At 37.2% G+C, this 24,671-nt stretch overlaps 1 protein-coding gene across 1 annotated transcript; it reads right to left on the reverse strand.

Moving 5' to 3' along the window:
- Positions 1 to 2,068: 2,068 nt before the first annotated feature.
- Positions 2,069 to 17,572, reverse strand: LOC139737371 (ubiquitin-conjugating enzyme E2 A). The gene is made up of 6 exons (XM_071648047.1): positions 17,378 to 17,572; positions 14,541 to 14,621; positions 13,450 to 13,475; positions 5,613 to 5,702; positions 4,755 to 4,843; positions 2,069 to 3,553 (listed from the first exon to the last, which is right to left on the reverse strand). The coding sequence occupies exons 1-6, from the start codon at positions 17,419 to 17,421 to the stop codon at positions 3,422 to 3,424; spliced, it is 462 nt and encodes a 153-aa protein (XP_071504148.1). The 5' UTR covers positions 17,422 to 17,572; the 3' UTR covers positions 2,069 to 3,421.
- Positions 17,573 to 24,671: the final 7,099 nt, after the last annotated feature.

Raw genomic sequence — 24,671 nt, forward strand, 5'->3', positions numbered from 1 at the left:
TGGTGAAGTGGATGCTTTCTCGTGGTTACACCTTGCACAAGCTGAAGAGTTAAAAGTCACCACTAGAATCTTTCCTTGGCTTTCTATCAAACTTTTGCAAAGTGGAAAGGGTAATAATCTATCATTTTACAGCCTCCACTCAAGAAGGCTGCCCAAGTTGACAGACACTTCACACATAATACTACCAACAATATCAAACACTACTTGTACATCAAATGTTGTTGAGATCTATGATTGATGTCTCCTCCTACCCTAAAATGTTAATGCTATTAGATCAACAAGACTCATGCATGTATTGTACGTATGAGCAAGTAAACAAACACAACTTCTGTCTTTTGTAATAGTCACCTACCCCAACCCTTTCCATGGATTTGTGTCTGAAAGATTCCATTCATTCTATGACTGGATTTCCCAGTATCCTTGTCACATTGTTCCAACAGAAACCCCATCACTGTTCTATCAACTGACATATTTGATTGACTGGACACAGTCTTTAAGGTTCACAATAGTGTCTGACACACACACACTGTTTAGTAACACACAAGCACAAGTGCAGGAAAATGAAGTATACGGTAGCTGTGTAACTTTCTAAGTCAAATACATCAGTAGTAAGATACCAATCATATAAAACGATACAGGATATCTGCACATGAAAAATAATGTATGCAAGATGAATGCAAAATCGAGTAACTGTCACAAAGTTTTGTGAGCATGCACGTGTGTGGAATATTGTTTTGTGCGTGTATTGACTTTGTTCTGCAATTGGTTGCTTTACGGAAGTAAAATCCATACAAGCACATGCACAAATGTACACGGCAACCTAGAGATGTAGCATGTCTGGTTGCAACATGAACTCCAATCAGTCACGAATGCAAAAATGTGGTCCCGACTGGCAGTCATCGCCTACTAGTCTTCCACCCTTATGCCATGAATTACACTTCACAACAAGGAAAAACACATTTCTACAAAATCATTCTTCCTTCTCTTCTTCCCCCACACATCATATCATACGGTTGAGATATGTTCTGTCATGCCACAGGCAAATTGCAGTACAATACTGACATTGATAAATGTAGCTTCTCCACAAAGCAAGAGAGAATAAACAACAACCTAACACGATTTTTCCTCTATTTTAAAAAAAAAAGTTGTTTCAACATGTTGCTTCAGAAGTGTAAAACTGCTGCACGTGTAGTCGTCCATTCCACCACACAAACAAAAAATATCACGCAAAAACTGTAACAGCATCTGGGCTTAAGTGTCAAAAATGGCCCATTACTAAACATTGACTAAATGTGATATGTTTCAATAGAAACACTTTCTCTTCCCTTGCATAAACCCTCCTATTTTGTTCCATGTTCCCTCTCCATTAAGGACATTACCACAAATATTCCAGAGGCCACTACTTATGATCTGCATCACGTCATGACCAACACAGTATACTACATTGCCAGTACTGTAAAAGTGGACATTTTCGCGGTGTTGAAATTTTCGCACATTTCGCGCAACCACAAACTAGCGCGAAAATAAAAGCACTCGAATATTTTTGCTTGCTGTATGTTCCTGTACTTGGTGTCTTGATTCCGTGGAATTAAAAACACGCGAAACTCTTCTCACCCGTCCAAGCGCGAAAAATTAGTCGCGCAAAAAAATATCCACTTTTACAGTAAATGGACAAGAAAGCCATAAACTGGGTACATTGTCTCATTTGTGCTGCCATCCAAAGATTTGACTTTGGACTGGGTAGAATGTAGGATAATGTGATATTTTCATGGAGTATTAATTCTTTCCTCTCAAAAGTTGAGTTTACTGGCAGCCGTTGCCAACATCAAAGTGGTACTGTGCAGCAGTTAATCCTTCCTAAGTAAACACAGTATGGTGTCTTCTTTAAATTTGTGTGCTGATCATTTCAAACTGTAATGCAGCATTCAAAAAAGAAAATACAAGAATAAAGTAAATGAACGATAAAGAAAAGAAAAAAAGTAGAATCATGCAAAAAACCACAATTATCATTCCATGCACTCGGCAAACCAAAACCATGATTTACAGTTATGCCCTAAACATGATGGAAGCGAGCTGAAAATTCTTATTTCATCCCTTCTTCCTTCTCCCCAAACTCCTCATGAGAGAGAGAAAAAAAATTGAATATAAAATATACAAGACACAAAATCTTGAGGTGTGCTGTACTTACAGCAACCATCACAAGTGCAAGAGAGATGTATGTCACCAAAATTTTCTAAACGTCTTTCTAGCATCATTTTCTCAGTCTGTAAGTTTCAATTTACATACGTACATGTTTATATCCTGTTGTATCTCAAATTCATCTATCGAGAAGAATGTACAGATTTATCTACACCATGACGTAAAATGCTTCGTTTCACATTAGATTTGAGAGCAAAACTGATGCAGGCAAGTATGACACAGCCTAGCAAATGTTGTAGCTACAAAGTTTTGTTAATGACAACACAGTCCAAAAGCTTTAGCAACGCTGCCCAAACTCGTACACCATCCTGCTTGGTGATCTGCTATCAAAGCATCTGCACGGTAGCATGCACTAATGCTTACTGAGCAAAAACCTGATAAATATACACTGATGTTCCCATGAGCCTGGAGCTTTTTGAAGGTATGACCAGATAAAAAAATTGTACCTCGAGGTTTGGGGTATGTGTATGGCTAGTGAGGAGCTTATCAAATATCTTGTCAAGACATTTAGGAGTTATCTGTTAAATCAACACAGATTATCAAAACTGAGTGTGGCCTGAAAAGATACTGCATGTAGACTAAAAGAAAAAAATAAATGATCGCACGGAGCATTCTGCTTTTTGGGGTGGTTTGGTTTTGGGAGGTTTTCAGCATATTAGTTCCCCTGAACTTATCCTCGTTAACAATGAGGAGAAAATCTTTGGCATGACATTCATTTACAGAGATATCACAATAGTGTGTTGACAAAAATGACATGCCGTGTATTGAGGAGCAAACAGCACCTTGACTGCAAATGCCATGCATTTAACTATACATGGCACATTGATCTGAGATTAACAAGGTCGGCAAGAGTCAACAAACACCGCCCTCATTCATGATAAGGTATCATGCACACAAACAAACAAACAAAACAACAGAGAGAGAAAGTGTAGCATCCACAAGTGGCAGTTTTACACAACTTCAATAAAACAAAGAAAACTATTGAAATATGCATCCCTCTGAATGAGGTTAAGCTTTTGCACAATGCTGCAATGAAGGATCTTTACCACTATAAACCAGCGTGGATATGACGGGTGAAGAATTTTCGAGAGGAAAATACTGATGTTTGGTATGAGATGGGTGTTACTATGCATTGTGATTTGTAGCTGTGTTCAGACTGGGGTAGGTGCGGGTGCTTTCTTGTGTTCCTTCTCCAAGTGTGAACTCCCCCTCCTCCCAAGTATCATAAAGAGTCGATCCAGCTTTGTTCCACGATGGCGGACACCTTCTTCTCGTACTCGCGACGATTCTCCTGGTACAGCTGCGCAGCTTGGCTGTTGGCAGGACTGTTGGGGTTGGGTTCATCGAGTAACGACTGCAGGAGAGACAATTCATTGGAAAAGGAAAGGTAAGGGGAAGACAATAGTGGAGGAGAACAGAGTGAATATCTGGAATCAACGGACACATGTTATACATGTATGAAGCCATCATTTCAATTCATGGAAATATTCTTCTATGTTGATGCATACATGTGTACATCTGAACTGAAATATTCATATTTGCAGTTCAAGATTTCAGTAAAATTGAATCCAACTTAAAAAGATGTCCATTAACATTACAGATTACTAGGTAAAAATAGCTTTTAAAGTGAGTGAAACAAACTGTCATGATGTTTTGTGTACAGGTATCATTACATCAGGATTTTATCAGCATGCTTTGATAAATGTGGAAAGTTGAGAAATGGAGCTTTGCATTTTTAAATGTGGAGGACTTGTAAGGAATGGAAGTCATTTCATTTCATCTGCACATTGTCATGTGTAGACATACAGGATGTACAAACAGTTTTGCACAAATCAATCATCTGACATAAACATTCTATGAACTTGAATGTTGAAATAGGTTTGCAGCTGGTCCATAGGGTATGCAAATTTTGAATGTATTTAAAATGCTTGTGACATCATCACGAATGCCAACAAGCATCATAAAGACTGGATGTGTGCTGATATGTGCATGCATTAAAAGGCAAAATAATTTCATGCTTTGTTTTACAGTCCATGGACTAAATTCAAACAAGAGATTTGATTCAAACTTCCTCTGTGAATGCAGGCCATAGACTTTCAGGCCGGAATTCACAAAGGTAGAATTTTTACACCTATTCTATAGATAACACTACTGTAAAAGTGGAAATTTTCGCGGTGTTGAAATTTTCGCGCATTTCGCGCAAACCAGAAACTAGCGCGAAAATAAAAGTACGCAAATATTTATGCATGCCATACGTTCCAGTGGTTGATGTCTTGATTCCGCGGAATAAAAAACACGCGAAAATCTTCTCACCCGGACAAGCGTGAAAAATTAAGTTGCGCGAAAATATCCACTTTTACAGTATATCTTAACTGCATACATGTGCATGACACATAATATACCTCAACAGACCTCCAATGAGAAAAGCAAAGCTAGCACATACATGCGCAAGGAATGCCTATTTCTCTCTTAATCTAGTCCACAGACTTAATTCAAACTGGGTAGTTGATACAGACCACCTTTGTGAATGGGAGCCATAGACTTTCAGAATTTACCTGTATTGAGGTGAGGATAGCAGAGACGTCGTATGTCGGACTCCACCTGTTCTGAAGGATGTCCAGACAGATACCTCCGTCAGCATATACTGTAGAGGAGAAAAATTAGTTTGTGACAAGGTTACAGCAGCTGTCCCAGTTCCTGCCTTCATGGGGGAAAAAAAATCTGACTCCGACATAGAATGCTATAATGTTGCCGAAAGACAGAAAACACTAAAACTCTGTTCTGCAGTACTTTCTTTTAATTTTGATCCATGACTGCTACTCACTTCTAATTTTGCTTTGAAAATCCCTTGGAAACGTTCATCAGAAATGTCTATAAAATATGGCCATACAGAAGTATGAATATGTTTGACGATGCCTACTATAAACCGTCTAGTTTCGTATACAGCAGAGCTCTAGCTGTATTACAATAGAAGGCACAGCAAGTAACAAAACTGGAGTCTCACCAAAATCCTCACTAGAGCAATAACAACATGAGAATGCATGCCTAATATGGATGGGTGTACGGGTTCTTCACATGATAATCTTGTCCATTAACTTACCATGCAATTGCATTAATGTTTTGGTGAATAACTTCCTCTGACAAAATCATTCAAGCAGATACTACTCATACAGGCCACAAATGTTCTCAAAAACAGTTTGAGGTTTGAATACAAAAGCTATGTGTTCATGATTTCTTTTAAAAAAACGTAACACAAATTTCCTCTGAACGTAACACAAATTTCCTCTGAACGTAAAAACACAAACATACTTGTGCTAAGTTACAGAAGTGTCCCTCACACTTGATATATCTACATTATATGATAAGGCGCAATTGCCACTCAGAACTGTACTTCTATTGAAATGCCAACTCACCATTGGGATGAAACATCTTTGATATAAAGCGTACTGTAGGGGGCTTGTTCGGATACTCTTCCGTGAATTCAATGGTCAGCTTGAAAGTACCTAATGGCAGAGAAGCATACAAACACAGAAAAGGATGGGAAATTAACATGTCGTATCATAATCATATATCGTATATCATAAAACATGAATTCTATTCTCAAATAGGGATTATGCAACATGGTGAATGTACTTCTGAAGAAATTTGAATGAAAGATATCAACATGCAGATTGCACTGAGGCATTTTAAAAGTTTCTCACATTTTGAGGAATGGCTATTGATCTGGACTTGGTGTCACACATTTTTAACAATGAACTGTCAATCTGGACAACACGTACACCACAATATGTATGTAATGAGGTCAACATACTTTTGAAAAAAAAAGTCAATGAATACACTGGAGTATACATCATGTATCCTTGCAGATTTTGTGGAGTCAATTATAGTTTCAAAGAAATTGTCTTTTCTTCTTATCAATCTTCCCTGAGCATTGCAACTGATTGACAAATTGCCCTTTGTCGAGGTCGATAACCACCTATTATTCGTGTTTGAGAAAATAACATGATAAAAGTCATGGGCATACACAGTTTTTACTTAGTTAAAGATTCTATCCCACGACTTCCTCATTAAACAGGTACTACATCTACTAAATACTGTACACTAGGTACTGAGCTTCTGCCCTATAGCCATTACTGATTCTGCAGCAGGTACTGTGCAATTATTCAAATTAACTATTCTTGCTTTGAGTTGTTTTTTATTGCAACTGACTGACAAATATCCCTTCATCGATGTTAATTTAACTTAGATTTTTTCAGTGGTTGAGTGGTAGCCATGAAAAAATTAATGGGCTTTCATACGCAAGTAGCATTCAAACTGATGACCTCCTGATTGCTAGACAGGAGTCATAATATCCACTTTTTTTCAGCAGGTCTGGAAATTGTGGACATGGTAGAAGGTGTAAAATGAATGCACAGCCTTGGCCAGCTCATAACATTCCACTAGTAACTATGATTCGATAAGATAATACCTGCAGAAAGCTCTGAATGTATCCTTACAGTCCTTCCAACTGCTGGAATTGATCTCACAGTGAACTCTACAGCTGTATGCATATATCAGAAAACCCCATGAGCAGGGCCATCAATTACACATGCTACTGTGCTGTGACAGCCTGTACAATGTACCTTTCCTGTATTGTGTTTACAAGAGAATCCCTTTGGAATATGGGTGAACTCTCCGCACATACACACAATCTTGGGGAGAGAGATGTAATACAACAATGGACATCACTATACCATATGTTGGCATGAGGACGTGACTGTGTCTCTAATAACAAAGACTTTTGTACGCAATCAATTCATGTGAGATTTATATTTTTACGTTACAGTAGAGCTGCACAGCATAAATGCAGGAAGTAAGAATTCATAACTGTACCATCATAAAATAGGGGGAATAAAGAACAACAACAAAAAAGTATTCAGAACCTGTTTGGAAATCTGAAACCTTGCTATCAATTTCATGTGTACCATCAATGAGTATAATAAACACAGAGCAAGAGAGAGAGAGAGAGAGAGAGAGAGAGAGAGAGAGAGAGAGTTTGGCAAGTAGGCCCCTATAGTTTAGCCTGTGAATCTGAGTGACTTCTGACCTCAAAGTGGCATGTGACCTGGGTAGTACTATAACATCAAAATGTGGATTAAGTGACCCAAGAGTGGTCACAAGTGGACTTATGGTTGGAAAGATAATTGTCAAACAATCAGAGTTGTCCAAGTAAACTAACATTTGTGACAACTAACAGCAAACAGATACTAATATGCTTTATGGATCCCTTTAATAGGCCTGTGGGTAAGACAAAAGAGAGGGTGGAGGTGGGGAGAGAAATTCTGAAACAAAACCATTTGGCTAGCCTTCGGAAATGAATCCAAAACCCCCTTCTGTAGTTTGATGCAAAATATTGGGGGAAAACATGACACTAAACACTTCAAACGGGGTAAACGAACCTACTGTACGTACACTACAGTAACAAAACCAGCCGTAATATGACATCAAGCAGACACAGGTTGTAGTAGCAAAGGCAAGTTGTAAATCTCCCATGATATCATTCACATGACCAACAGGAAATAATATAGAACTATTATTCCACACAGTGCAACTACTCTCTGTGAATAAAGAGGACTTGTTTTCAGTAGTTTCTGCATTTTGCCCTTTTGTGTACACCCCTAGTGGACTAGTACAGGATATGACAGTCAAGCATGACATCCCCATTCCTTTGTTCTTGCATGTGATTTTTCAGTAGCAAGCATGTACTACGTGTGGTATCTACAACGATATGTTGTGGCTGACAAGAAAATACACCCCTCCCCTCCTGTATAACCTACACTGCTACAAGAAGACAGCCAAACTTTAATACTGGTGTGGGTGTAGTGGACACAATGGTGTATGATGGCCAAGGTTTGTGGATTTTGCTTTCTTTCTTTCAATATTTACCAGCCCCATTATACAATAGTGTCACAATTGTCATACCCACTGGTAGTGTCTCCGGGGAAAAAAAAAAATCATATTACCATGAATTTATATCTGGTCTCTAGATAGCTAAACTGTGTAAATGGGATGAGCAAGATATTCAATACAAAAGGCCCTGAAATACAACTTCTGGTAGTTTCTTTACATGAACATAAGTGTATTGTCTATTGAGACCTACTACATGAAAGAATTTTTGGGTGAGCATTTCTTCTCTTTTTGTTTGACGGAATCAGTTCAGAATTGTTGACACACTTTCTCATATTAAACATCAGAGTCACAAAAATAAAGACATCAGATGCACTGTTCAAAGTGAATACACACACAAGAAAAAAAAAGAAAGTTGTACTTGGCCACAAACTAAAACTACAATATGAATATTTTGATCACACACAAATTTATTTACTACATTGCATCACAAATAGTAGAAGTCATAATTTTTCAGTGGTATCAAGTGTGCCATAATGGGAAACTAATGTGTGTTGTAAGTACTGTAAATGTCGATATTTTTGTGTGATTTATCTTTTGTGCATAGCAACTAAAAACCATATATTCACAGTTTCTTGAATTCGCGCTGCACAATTGTCTTGTCATTAAGAATGTGCAGATACATGTAAGATTGTAAAGGCATTTACATATTTAGTGGGTTTTTTAATTCAATAAAATAGAGCGAAATACGTGAAAATGAATGTCCTGCATTAAAAGTATCTCGTAGTCAAAAGGATATATCAAGGTTGTCTCTTGAAGTTTCTATGCAGAACAAATTTACATTACAATTCATAAATTATTTGGATAACAACATCAAATGAAATGAAACTCTTAAGATTGTCATTGTGACAAATTTGTACACTTTCACATCTCGTGATCATAGTCATCAATACTACTGAGAAAGACATGTCATGAGAACCTACTGTATGCGTCTTTGGTATACAGTTCAACCTCGATTATCCGGCCATGTCGGGACCGGCGCTCATCTGGAAAAGCGAATTGGCCGGATATGGGAGACACAATGTTAGTGTATATAATAGCTGCCGTCCAAGATGCCGTCCCAGTGCACTGGCAGCTAGGCAGGTAGCGTACCCCGCAACGGTGGTGTAATCTATGCTAGTCTGCGCAAAAATTGTAGTCCCTTACTTTTACGACGATAATGTGGTGTGAATTTATGTTACTTCTGTCGGGAATATTGTAGGGAATTGATGTAAGTTTTGTAAAAATATCAATTGAGTTTAAAGTCACTGTTTTTTCTCAATTTTTGGATGAAAAAAAAAAAGTCCTTCACTGCGTGAATGCGTCCAGACAATAGAGATTTCCGGATAAAAGGAGGCCAGATAATCGAGGTTGAACTGTATTGAAGCTTTCTATGTGAACATGATGGAATCCTGGCAGATACAGTCAGTGATGCCAACCTCACAGACAGTATTGTAATATTCTGAGGGCTGACAAGGGGTATTTTGGTGCAAAAAACCCAGTGTTTTAACTGTTCCTGCAACAGACACATGTACTGTAGTAAATATAATACACGGGGAAAAGGTACTTTCCACAAAAATTGCAGTATTCTTGGCAAAAACACAAATACAAAACAGTACAAAATACTGCAAGCAGTGTAACAGCAGTCTAGTGTGCTACTGATGCAAAACAAATATACCATGCCAGAGTATGAAAGAAAGGACTGCAGCAAGCAGAACCTAACATTTGTACTACTGTTCCTTTGCACTCCGAAGTGAGTAATGTTGGCTATCATTGAGAACATAATTGGTCTTTTAATAGTACGTACATCTATATGTACACTGTATATTTTCAAACGAATGGGCGATGTCAGTGTTGTCTGTCATCATGTGGTTGTCATGTAACACACAATGCATCCCTGGTCACAATTACAGATCTTACACTAAATTCATGCATACAACAGCAGCAGCTATGTACAATTAATTAATAGTGCTACCTTGCCTACAAATACAATGCTCATTGTATGACTGTGTCTACAGCACAGGCTCGTAGATGGTGGAACAGTTCACCCAGCACTTTGCCGCATTAGCCTAAATGCTCTGTCGAATCTGCACAGAAAGGCCACTCAAGGACATCACACCAGCAGCTTATGAGATGACCTTCCCTCCATGATGTAAATATGATTGATAATTTTTCTTGTTTTGTGTTTTTAACAAGAGCAGACCCATTAATCAGACACCTTTATACTGATGAAATTACAATGGTTAATCACTTAATTGTTGTACGTGGGCGCGATGTGCATTGCACATAAATATACACATGTATACATTGTGCAGACATTCACTTAGTATTACAAGCATAGGTATTTTTCTATAGTAGCGAACCTTCATGTACACTGTACATGAAAAAAAAAGTAATTGCTTATAATTACATTAATATCATATCTGAGGTGTGTTTGTGTCACAGTAAAGATGTACAATGTAGGTGCACTATTAAACCCCAAGCTAGACTAACACATCACCATTCACAGATACAACTGTACCTTTAGCTAATGTGCGCAGTCATAAAACTGATCCAGAGATGTAAGATCACATATACTAATAGATGGGTTTTGCAGCGCTTGATGGAAAAATTTTTGTGGCTATTCCAGGATAATAGTTATTCTGAACTGGAGGGAACTGACATATTTTACCATTAAAGGGATCGTTTAGTTTTGGTTGAGACCTAATTTCAGGTTTCTAACATTTTTTGGTGAGATAATGAGAAACCTCTTATGAAATATGAAAGAACATGTAATTCCATGAGGAATTCAACGTTTATTTGATGAAAATTGGTTTTGAAATGGCCGAGATATCCAAAACAGAGCAATTCTATTATTAAAGTGTGGGACCCACACTTTATTATGATTGCTTTGTTTTACTTTGTTTTTGGATGTTTCAGTTATTCCAAACCCGATTTTCATCAAATAAACTTTGAATTCCTCTTAAAGTGGTATGCTACATGTACTATTTCATAATTGATTTTCTTGGTATCTCGAAAAAAGTAAGCCCAATTCTCATCTCCACCAGTACTGTACCAAACCTTTAATGCATAATAAACTTAAATGAAAAGAAAACAAGAATGCAAAACACTCTTTCCTTGAGTTGCTGCCATAATTGGGTCATTCAGGGAAGCAAGCAAGGCTGAAATGTATCATCATATGATCGCACTGCAAATGTACAAATACAAGTGTACACTGTAGGTTATATGGTACTTGTGGTATATTAAAAGAATTAGGATCAAAATAACAATGTACTATAAGTAGTGATAGTGAAAGTAGTGTTAGTTACACAGCCTAAGAAAATAACAACAAAATGAACAAGGGAATAAACTCAAGACTGAAAATATTTGACAATTAGGTTATCTCAGTTTGAAATCATATATACCATGGTAGTTGATTTCTTACAATTACAACAAATATTTGATAAGAAATGACAACAGTTCTTTTTACATACTGTAAATAACAGTGTATTCCCCATTTTCAGCCATGGGGGGGGGGGGGGGGGGATGATAGCATGCCGACGAGCGCAGATACTGCTATGCAATGGGTGGAGATAGTGCCAACATGTTGGATGAATTTGAGTGAAATGTTTGGCGCAGAAAATGTGTTGATTTTTATGCCATTACAAAAAAGGAGTATGTACACTGTACGGTAGAATGCCTAGTGAACAGGAAATTATTTCACCAACATTCAGTGTTGGTATGACTGAGTAAGAGAAAATGAACAAAATACTGTAGAAAAGAAGGGCTTGTTCTCTGTCATGCAAACATACATTAGGTATTGGCTGCAATGGTGTATAAACCACACTTTTTAATTTTGACCTGTTTCTGAGGGGAAAAAGTGCAGTTAATTTTACATCGCTATTCACGGTATATCCAAGATAAACAAGTACACACAAGTACATTCTATATTCTTAGAACACTTTGATAAACACACTTTCGGTATGAGAATAATCATTAAACATGTGTAATAAAAAAAAAGAGGACAGCATGCAGGCTCAGTGGTAAAAGAATGCTTGCCTAGTTGGAACAGTGTGTGACAGTGTCCCATGTTCCCGGATGATGCCAATTGCTCTTTATTGAATAGGGGGCCGCCAAGTCATTCTTATCTTATGTAAACCACAACTTGACAAGTGATGGCTCTCTTGCTTGGCTGTCAGAAGGGAAAAGTTAACCTTTTAGCACTGGTGCAGCTTAAAGGGAATTTACTACAAAAATATGAATATGAGGATTCAGTGAATGGAAAACTATCAGTGGAAAGTGTGTGAATTTTTAAAGTTTTGGAAAGGGGCTTTCCTGTAAAAAGAGGAGAGTTCCTGGTGTCAAGTGGTGGTAGAATAAAAGCATAACAGCAAAGTACATGATATAATAAAGAGACTTCATTTTCATTTTTTGAGCATAATGAAAGATCACTTGACTTACAAGTCAGCAGAAGGCAGTGGTAATACTACTATCATAAATATGTGTCTACGACCAGTTGAGAGAATATTTACATGCCTTTCATTAGAAATGAACGTTTGTGGAATTTTCACTATATTTTCTAAATATTGGTCCACTACTTCAATAATTTACCAATTTTTGTTGCCATCATATTGGGGGGGGGGGGTGGCAGCACTTGGATTCAAAAACATTTCACAACTTTTCAAAGGATTGTCTGGTTTTTTCCAACTTCACAGATGTATTCCACTACTACTCCTGCATGCACTAAATCCACAATATGTTTGGGGTAAATTCCCCTTTAATGATGAACCTGCCTAATTATGGCTTGCATCCTTGACAGGCTTTGAACCAAGCAATGTCAAAGAAAGTACAGTGCCTATCTGAACTAGTAACGGAAGCACTTAGAATGGCAGATCATAGACCGAAACAACAGTAACAAGAAGGGAAGTGAGACACATTAACCAACATATGGCATGCAACTTAACCTCTCCAACAGACAATACTGTAAGTACTCAGCACATTAGATACACACAATACCTTTTAACTACACCGTACAGTGCAGAATAAAGTCCAGAAAAGAGACAGCTGAAACAAATAAATAACACCACACACACACACACACACACACACACACACACACACACACACACACACAAACAAGCTAAACAAAGACACAGAAAAGACTAAAAAGTTATATACAAGAAGTTCCTTTGCTTACTAATCACTGTCTACTTTTTAATGTACTTTTCACTGACATCTTATTTGTTTTATTTGTGTTTTGTGTTGCTTTATTTGTGTTTGTGTTTGTTTTTTAGGTGTACAAAGAAACATGCTACCACTCAATGTATTTAACTTTATAAAACTTACCATCTTCAAAGGGGGTATCATGTGGCCTGTGGGTAAAAAGGTAGACAAAAATTTTGTTACCACAAGCTGACAACAGAAGTGCCACGAGCATAACAATCACACAAGCTATGTTTCATCATTCTTGATTCTAAAATGACTAGCACAATCGAACAAATGCATCCTTGAGATACAATGGTACAGCAGTATAAAGTAATCTAACTACAGCATACATACGTACAGTAATACATAGGTTAAAACAGCAAAAAAATAAACAGAATGCGCTACTGTCAATAAGTAAATAACACTCAGAGACAATGTTTCCAGTGTTAAACCCTCATGTAGGTAACAGATGAAAGCAGCCGTGTGGTCAGCAAACAAAAAATCAGATGAAATCATCACATTTTGTGTCTCATACAAGGAACCATCAATTCATTGTGGTTGGTCTTGCATGTTTCTTTCCTCAGAGACATCATGGCCCATCAGAATTTAGATGTGTACTGAATTCAATACAGGACTAAACATCACAATGTACAAAGTCTTAACACCATGAATGATCCACTTGTTCCTTTTAATTTCTGCTGGAATAACTATAGTCAAATATAATTCTAAATTAAATCTCTTTTTTTTTTTTTGGATGTTGTTCTATTACTGTCGATCACAATCTTTTTATGAATACAAACACCCCCTTAAAAAAAATCTTTCTTTGAAGATGTCTTAAATTCAACATTTTTTAGACAAGTTTCCAATACATTGCTCAGTAACAACGAATATCTTGGTATGACTTCCGTCATGTCCACACTCATATAATGTAAGTTCAATGTCATTGATCTGTAGATCTCATTCTGGACCCTGAATATAGCTTAAATACACTCAAACAATGGAACACCCTTCTTTAAAATGTTTTCCTGTAAAAAAACAAAAACAAAAACATCTATGGCAGTATCAACATATTACCCATGTAAATGTTTTCAGCAAGACACTATCTAACTGCCTTGCTCGACATACATGTACCGACACTAAATAGTAAGGACTTCCTATCAAGATCTAATGTCTGGAACACAGTGGCATATAAAGTGAAGTCCTTCACAGTCCAATGGAGAGAGAATGCTTACCCAAATATAACAGCATTCCATAGCATGATGTTGTTTTCTGACGGAGCACCACTCACACCTGCAGGTGGGTCTTCTTGTAGTCTGTCAGGAAGAGGGCAAAAGATTAGGAAGTTTTATGTGGAGTATTTGAAACTTGCTTTAAAAGATTTGTTTTTGTCTAAATTTTGCTCTGTATATGTGCCTTGAGCACTATACAGAGTGGATTTGGTGCAAAATACTGATACAAGTGGACATTTTGGCCCATTTCACACTACCAGATTAGGAAGCTACAGTAGCACAAATATAACAGCATGTGAATGTTTTTTGCATGTCATGAATGTGTTCCATTCATAATGTTCTCATTCCATGGAATTAAAAACATGCAAAAATCATCTTACCTGGCCGAGCATGAAAAGTTACTTACGCAAAAATATCCACTTTTACAGTAATTACAGCTGTATATTTATTATTTTCATTATCATCATCATCATCATCATCATTAAACACCTTCTTTAGGACATAAATTCACAAAGACAACTCTGCCAAAAACTTGCCCAAGTGCTCTGTACAGGATAAAAAGGTGAGAAAGCAACTTGTTCATGAGTCATCAGGGCTGCAATTTAGGGCACCTACAGTGTAGCTCAGGACACGGGAAGAAATGGACTTGTTTAAATGACGCAGGTAGAGAATTTCAGATTTATTCATTGGAATCCAGATTTCAAACAGCCCTTGTGTCAGAAACGACCATACACATAGTCATACTCTGCTTTCTACCTCCATGTTCTTGGTACTTCACTATAAAACAAAATTTCATGGTTTGAGCAGGGTACTAACACTGACATGCACTTGGATCCTATGCAACATGGATCTGTGTTTGCTATTACATTATTGAACAACTACATTGTATGATGCCAAATCTGCTATACACTACTTATCACTTAGGAATATTCCTGATCTAGACCAGTACAGTAATACCTTTATAAAAGTCTCTATTCAAATACATGTAGCCCAGATTCCTTGGCTAACAGCCTGTGCTATCTTTCTTCATCCAGGCCAATCATGGGAAATGTTCTGCAACACTTAGAGTCACAAAATCTTTTATTACGCGTATACATGCCAGTTGGTGTGGTAAAATTTTTTAGACTCCCCTGTATTACACCTAGGCAGACCAGATACTGCGCGCCTGGCGAAGCGCCAGACAAGTATCCTTGCGTATTTTGATGGCGATTGGTACAATCCTGTTGTGACTTGCTGTGCAGCGAAAGGGCTGTGTTTAGCTATGTTATGCTCTGCTTTGCTCATGTGAATAAAATAAACAAATGCAGTTTATTTTACAAATGCATACATGTAACCCCATATAAGCCTTGTAAGGAATCCCTGAACGCTTTTTGTCTTGATCAGTGTGTAGACTAAAAAAGATCTACATAAAAGGGTACCTACATGTACATATCTGTTGAACAAGGAAATGGTAAAGATATTCCATTACACCAAGGCACAGAACGGTCTACCGTAGTCAAAACAACTTCGGGCGGTCACGCAAAACACACTCGCATCTTTGCAGTGGTCATTCTCACTTCAAACACTTCCCCATAGCGGTCTTTTTTTTTTTTTTTTTTTTAAAGCAAATTGTCCAATTTAAAGGTTCGACCTCCTGTGCCAAAATTCGACCACATGCAAAAGACATAGGTTTTTACATGTAGCAGCCAGTCGAATTTTAGATGGCATTGCGGTCAAATTATGGGCGGCTTGCTTTACATAAAACAGGGTCATTTTGACGTAAAAAAAAAAGACCTGCACCAAGTTTCGAAATCCTGTGCCAAAATCTGACAGCATGCAAAAGCGTAGGTTTTATGTAGCAGGCAGTCAAATTTTGGACAGGATTACAATGGTTGAATTATGGGTGGCTTGCTTTTTAGAGGGGTTCTACTGTAGTGTTGACCATGTTTATCATATTCACTGATTCACAATGATTCATGTCGACCATAAACTAAATTCAAACACCCTTGGCCTTGGTTTGGGCTTGTCCATATGCGTATTCTATTATTCATTGGCCCAACAAGACGCCATGGGCAGCACCAACTGCCTCGACTTTTGTACAGTGACAGGGCTGTAAATAAATATGAGAATGTGAGATCTTTTCTATTGCAGGCCTGCGCCTGTTGTCTTTGTGCTATTTAGTATTTGTTTGTGTACTCTTAAGGTGTTTTCACATCAGCCCGATAAAAATCCAAGCTCGAGATATTTTCCTATTTCCCACGTCAGAAAATAGCGCGCTATTTCATACATCGGGCTGATGTGAAAACGCCTGTCTCACTGCTCTACAATAAATTACAAGTTACAGTAAATCAGTGCAATATACTGATATAGTTCTAGTACTAGTAGTGTAAAGCATCACTGTAGTCTAATTTTACCTATGTAGACCAACGGCTGTATATCCATAACAAGCATCATGCATCACAATACTCATCAACAATTCAATCTCTTTCTTCTTCTGTTTATCTGCCTCCTTCAATCCTGAAGATTTTTGGATTTTTCTACTATTGTCGTGGTTGTGGGCATACTGAGAATAGATCCAAGAAGTTCAGCTTTCAAGTATTCAATGATCACTTAAAATGTGAACTAATAATTCACCAAACACTGCAGAAAACATTTCGAAACACATGAAGTTCCTTGTCTTCCTAGATTCTAATAAATGCCTAGCAAACTGTTATGTTGAATGCTGTCTATCATCAGCTAGGTCTATGTTGAAAGTCAGTGCATCGTTCTGTCGTTAGGCGATAGGCTGTACACTACACACACAGCGTATGAAAATATCCATTGTCATGCCAAAATGGCCCGAGTTTCGCAACGATACTCACCTCTTGAAATCTCTCATTAACCGCCTTCTCGCCGGAGTTGACATGTTTTGTGAAAAGTTTCTTCGAGTTCAAATAAATATATTTACAAGGATACAGAATGAACTCCTCTAAAGTTAGAATGGCCGTGGCTATGCTAGTTTTTTCGTAGATTTCATTGCATGACTTTGGTCAATTCCACGGTTCCCCAATCCACCCGGTAGTAGTGTGTCATAGAACGTGAGCGAATGTGTTGCAAATGTTTTCCTTTTCTCGTACGTACGTACAGTACGTCAACCAACCGGAGAAAAATGACCTCATCGCTACGCTGTCTGTGTGTGCGTGCGCCCTATACAGTGTGTGCCTGAGTGATGTGCAGACGGTGCAAAAACCACTGATCCCCCATAAGGAAGCTTCTGGATAACTCATAGGCTGATCGCTTTTGAAGCCACTGCGCCGCCATCTCGCCACGCAGGACGCCCATGCTTTCTGTGCATGGGTGTTGAATATTCAGTGCCCAATTGAATACTATACTTAAGTTCCCCGTTCCCCTACTTCTGGTGCCTACACAGCTACAAACGCATCATTTTGCTAGGTAGCTGATTGATAATTTCTTCATATCGTCAACCCGCTTTTCAATGATTTACATTCTTATGAAAAGCTTACAAAATGTGGGTACCGGTATTTGCGTATTTTTCTACAGAAGATGTCAGAAACAAACGCAAACAGATGGATACTGACCAGAAATGAATATAATTCATAAAGTGGAAAAATGAGCAGTGTAAAGTATTCTCCAATACCCAGTCATCATTTGGGGTGACTTGAGAACAAAAATTTACTGTTATCACTGTCATTTATTCTTGTGTACAGAGCTAGCTCGCGTCTTCATTGCGATCTTGTTGACAGTTTTAGTTAGATAAGAATGTGTGCAAATTGTCATACCATGGAATAAGAGTGTGGATGTAAGATGGCGGCGCGGCGGCTTCATTTGTTTATACAGTGAGTGTTGGCCAATGAGATGTCCAGATAGCTGTATAGATCAATGGCAAAAAAGCCCGTCCCATAATGCATGGGTATCTAGCGCCATCTGCGTCTACAGTCAAGACAACTTTCATAAGTTGTGAAATGACCAGGGGGTCATTGCCTAAAAAGATGCATTCAAACGTTTAAGTCAGGAAATCAAGGGTAGTCAGGTATCAACCAATCAAAATTGAGTATTTAGAGACTTATGTTTAATTTTCTGACTTATTTCAAACGTTTCAGTCAGGAAATCAAGTCAGGATCTCAACTTTTATGCAACAGGGCCAAGGTGTAGGGAGAGAAAAAAATGTTTGGAGGGGAGGATAATAAATTTCCAACTTTAAAATGTTTGAGTGACATGGGTTATCTTTAAAAAATAAATGGTGAAGATATTATTGCCAAAAACTCTCCCATCAGTTAAATTGCATCTTCAACTTATCATTAGATAACATGTTGTCATAACATGCTAGCACCTCAACCCCTCCCGAACCCTGGGTGTGGCAGTACAGTATTAGTAATTCAAGAGTGTTCACGAGTTGAAGACATTGTTACATTATCTAAGTACTATATTTTTCTGTGACCAACAGTTCTTTGTGAACACATGTGAAACATTTATGTCCACAATTTATTTTTTTTTTATAATTCTGGTCAAACTTAATGAAACAGTCATCACTTTTGTTTATCAAGATATTTTGTAACTTCATGATAGCCAAAATTTACTATAAAACCTATTATTTGACAGATTCATATCAGTGGGTTTCTTTCTTTCCCTCATCCCTCATCTTTTTCTCTCCCTCCCTCTCTTGCTATTGCTTTCACAAGAAAGGAGAAAAAGTAATCAGCATCTCAACCTACCTCTTTAAATTACATGTCTTTTTTAAATACTTAAGTATGCATGTGTATGTTGCAAACTTGTGGATTTCACTCTTATCACCTTGTCTGCTGATGAAGATTAAGACTAACACTTTTTTCACTGGTCTTCAAAAAAATAAAAAAAATGACAAAATGTGATCCAAAGACGTAGGAAATATCTTATTAGTTCTACCTCAGCTGGTGTATTTGAAAGATCATGCTTTAATTTGCGTTTTTTTCCCCGCGCTTTTATAAGAATAAGGAAATAATCGTAGACAGAATTATATGGCAGCTTGTGCATTATCGAAAGATAAAACTTTGATTTCTGCTTGTTCCTGACGTTTTTATAAGAGCATTGTAAATTCATGAATATTAAACTAATTATGGATCAATGGCTTTATTTTATGAGCTGGCTTCTTTCAACAACAGAGATATACATACAAACATACATACATACATACATACATACATACAAAGAGATTGAATGCAAATATAAGTGCCATTTTCAATTATTATAATGGTGATCACCAAACAGAGAATGATAAAATGTTCTCAGTGATAGCACACTTGTCACATAACAAGAAATATTTTTGAAGATACTAAAATTATGACAGATATCTAAATTGTTTTCAGTTTTTCAACAGTCAATCTCAAATACAACTGTATCTCAAATTCAGAGAATGGAGAAACATGTATCTGTTTTGGCTTTCACACTCTTCATATAATTATATATATGTATATATATATATATATATATATATATGTATATATATACATATATACATAATAATCATGCAGGGCTCAATATTAGCGGTGGCCCTGGTTGCCGGGAGCCACTGTAAATAAAGACCTGGCCAACAAAGGAAAAATTCAGTATTAGGCCTTTTAATATGTATACATATAATATCCACATACACACATATACCAGCAAACATGCATCAATCCATGCACATACTATACATACAGATAAAAAGACAAAAATACAGAAAGACAGACAGACAGACAAAGAGAAAACGAGATGAGCATGGCAAAGTTCACCTCACATGTCCTTCAATCTAATCCAGTCATGAGAGAAAACAGAACACACACGTCAGTTTAAGTGCAAAACAATCTATATTTCATGAATTCGTTGTCACAATGCTTCCATCACTTTTCATAACACATGCACAAATTTTCAACAACTGTCCAAGTTTAACAATGTGAATTTCTGTGTATTGAACATTATCAAGAAAAACATGAGGGAATAAAATCTGGCATCAATATATCACCATATACACAGTAATCTGTTTCTGTCAATTTCATTCCATTTTAGTATGACCTGACTGCATTCATTTTTCTTCTACCTTGTCAGCCAAATTCTGTCACATCTGCCCATCCAACTTTTTGATTTCTTACCTTTGAAATGCTAAAGCCTAAAATCTCAGCAGCATTTTTCCCCATCACCATCTGTAAAATCTTATCTTTACAAACACAATTAGAGATTCAAATTCTTTTTCTGAAGTCATCCCAAGAATATAGCTCTCGAAAAATTTGAGAGTGACCCTTGATCCCTAACCTCTGACATAATTGTGAAGTTTAAATCCCCCATAAGGCCCTGGCACTGACCCTTCACTGAAAACATTGAAAACTATAAATGCCTCATCCCTCTATCAGATCGAATTTGACTTGATTTGTTACATGTTTTTTGCATTGTAAAATTCTGGACTAGATTATGGTGAACATATACAAGGAACCTTGATTTTAACACTCAATATCTGTTTGGTTCATCTTCTTTTTGTCACATACCCACATATCAGTCTTCATTGGGACACTCCTGCTCTTTTCAAGGTTTAACAATTAGGAATATAGTTTTGGCAGAGACAGATGGATGACAAATGACTATTAAAAGAGATCACAATGCTCCCAGAACCACTTTGTGGCAGAGGCAAGTAATTGACCCACACACAACTTTTCTGTCTCTTATAAATGGGTTATGACTGAGTAAAAACACCAAACATGTAAGTTGTCCTTCATTCAAATCTGAATGATTAAAACATTTTTCATTTAGCTGTATAAATAATCAGATACAGATAAAGTGAGAATAAACCTGTAAAAAGAAAAATAAATAAATAGTAATAACATGCACAAAGAAGAGGCACAGGTAAAATCAAATAATGACCTGAATAGCTCTTTTGCAAATTTACATGGCCTACAAAGTTAATTTGCTCAAGCAAGCTCACAAAATTGCACATATTTATCTAAGAATATATTCTCAACACTTTGAGAAGATCCAGTTGAGTCTGTAACTTATTATCTTGAAAGTGTGTTACAACGCATTTTCCTTGTAGAGATCTTACAATGACTAGCTCATGAGGCACAACATCATGATCAACATGGATCTAAGCAATGTTTCAACAAAGATTTCTGGGTATTTAAGGGACAATATCTTCCTCACATTGTTCTCTCATCATACACTGGGGGATAAGCAAAGCTTGGCATATTACTGATGTCATTTCATGGATTGTAGTCACGTTACAACAGGCACAGAAATCATATTCAGAGGAGCTATCATATCGAGGTACTCCCTTGCAGGACAGAAAATTAATACATAACGACAAAAATCAATACCATTAATCAAAAAACACTTAAGCCAAAAAAAAAAAAAATTATAAAAAAGGCGAATTATACACAATTTGATATTACATGTAGGGCATGATCAAAGTTTACTGTTTAAGAAAGTCTCCTATTTCCTCTAACTTCAGATGAAATTTCTCTGAAGAAAGTCAGCCGACCAACAGAAAACCTAATTCTCAATGCAGCATCAGCAACTACCAGGAACCAGCCACCTCATTCTGATGAAGGAATAGATTTACAAGGACACATGGGTGACTTAATTGAAAGACAGTAAGAAAAGTACAGGTCTACGGGCAAGAAAAGGTAGGTTGTAAATATTACACATCCAGTGTAAAATCAAATCAGATGGATTCTCATTCTCCTAGAATTCACGTTCTTACATCTTTATAAAAACTACCATTGGTGGATTAGTATGATCAAAGCGAGCAAAAAAGGGAAACTCCTACATTCCACACTACCTGGCTTTCTCTCTACATGTACATTCATTCAGCATCATGACAACTCTCAACACAGATTCATTGTCAACTTGTCATGCTAAAATCAACCATAAAATCAAATCATGTCTGTACTCTCAGGGAGTATTACATGACGAAAGCAAACGTGAATGTAGGAAAGAATTAAGTGCAACATTTTTGTGTCAATCTGATACAATTACACAATTTTGGTACAGGTCTGATATGCTGCACACCAATGCTGTTATATTTTACGTAAGCTGCTATGATATCATAAAGTCCACTGGTTTTAACATACAGTACTTACTGTACAATATCGCTGCATAAATTCTTTCATACAGGGTATATTATGTATATTGACTGACCTTCACAGCTCATCATATCCCATTAATGTCAGCAAGAAATCAATACCAATGACCTTTCATTCATATATTCTACAATGCTGTGGTAAAGAGACATTACAGAACCCAATTCAAATGGTCAAATCTTGGTATAAAGGTCATGATAGGCAAACAAACATGTGAACATCTGAGGCTGCATGCAAATGCACTGATTGGATGAAATATAATCTCCTACAGTTTCTAGGGAGTTAATGATTACGCATTTCTCGGCTGAGACAATGAATAGGATCATGTTCAACCCATGTTGGGGAAGCAACGTTGTGAGGTGAAGAAATTCTCCCTATCACATAGAGCCGCAGATACTGATGTCTGATTGTATCGCTTTTGGGACATATACTTCCGGTTTTGCGGTTCTAGAAAATTGTACCAAAGACCCTATGTAGTGTAGGATCTTTACGTAGGATCTTTGATCGTGCATTCCTTTCTGGAAATGTCTCGAACAAATATGCAAGTTTGACTTCAGGTCCAAGGGGTCGTTCCTGCGAAGCAGATTTTTCCACGCTCTCCGCTGAACTTTGTCTGTTGGGAACTTCACCCGCGTCATGTCCTTCATCTATGGATATTTTCCGTAATTTTGTTGTTTGGCATCAGCAGACCAGCATTGGGCCACTTCTCAGAAGAATCCCATTTATTAAATGTTAAGTTACAGCTTAGAAAATAACTCTATTATTCGCAAGATTATAAGACAGAATTTGATACGATCTATGAATACTAGCCAGTACTTCGGCGTTCAATGTGCATAAAAGTGTACATTTACACATCGCATGTTCATAAATGGAAATTTAATATCCCCAGAATTAAAGGTAAAAAATTAGAGCGCCACACACGTTCAGATTCGAAGAGCTATATGCCATAGGGAGAATTGTGCTGATGCATGTCTCTATTACAAAGATGGTTCTTTACATCTGAAAAAAAAAAGTTGAAAAATACAAAAGCTTGACTAATAAAGCAAAAACTAGGCACACAAAAGAGCTGTCTAGGAGAGACAAATATTTTATATTGAGAGTTTATTTGGATACCGAGTAGGTTATCACTGGGTCCAGCGGGACAGCATAGCAAAAAATTTGAATACATCAGTAATTGCAATGGCATATATCACCGATCCAACACTCCTTTTTTCATATCCGCTCAATGGAAACAATACCATAAATTGGGGAATTGAGTGTCAATATTGAATAAGAATCTATGGAGTTAATGCCCTTCTGGTCCATGCGATTTGATATTTAAGAATAAACAACAGAGTGAGCAAGGTAACAAGCATTCAGCATTAGGCACAACATGGGAGGCAATTGCAAATATCAACTCAAAAAGGCTTGCATCACACTTATAACTTTTCAACCATTGACAAAAACAGTTGGAAGAAAAACATGTCTACAAAAGTGGGTAGCTCACACACATATATAAGCACTGCACGCCCTAAATACGTAAACACTATTTCAAACAAACACAAGTGAGAAAGCCCATGTACAATTCATGCATGCACTTACAAAGCATGACTTAAAACATTAAAAAGAAAAGTGGGGGGGGGGAGGGAGCTGAATAAATGCACTTGCACTTTTTTTCAACTATGCAACATAAAATATCCATATATGACATTGACCTCGTGACTTAACTTGCAATCAATAATTTACATTTATACCATGCAAATTCACACAAAAAAAGAAGACATTTCCACATCTGTAAGCCACAACTTCACACATACCACACAAAAACTAACAAGAGCTTCAGTTGTTGGGCTTTCTGTTTCATTTTTTCCCTCCGTGCAAGGTCAGCTCCTGCTGAACTGTGTCACATATTTCACAGCCATCTGAGGATCTGAGATACTAATCACCTGTAATGCACAAGGCATTTCTTTGAATCACTCGGTGACACAGAGAACAATCTTGGTGTAACACTAAGGATGACACTTATGTTACATCTTGACTTGTTGCACATCAACCCAAGGTATTACACTTTGCCTTGATGCATTACAGAAGATAA

Source organism: Diadema antillarum, unplaced genomic scaffold (assembly GCF_040938485.1).
Source record: "Diadema antillarum isolate AM-2024a unplaced genomic scaffold, OU_Dant_1.0 seq00000690_RagTag, whole genome shotgun sequence".
NCBI classification, from domain to species: Eukaryota; Metazoa; Echinodermata; class Echinoidea; order Diadematoida; family Diadematidae; genus Diadema; species Diadema antillarum.

Coding starts and splice junctions, on each gene's coding strand:
- LOC139737371 (XM_071648047.1), bottom strand. CDS start 17,421: ATGTCAACTCCGGCGAGAAGGCGGTTAATGAGAGATTTCAAGAG. Junction 13,476..14,540: donor TGGAATGCTGTTATATTTGG/GTAAGCATTCTC, acceptor TTTTACCCACAG/GCCACATGATACCCCCTTTG. Junction 4,844..5,612: donor AAAGATGTTTCATCCCAATG/GTGAGTTGGCAT, acceptor TCTCCTCTACAG/TATATGCTGACGGAGGTATC.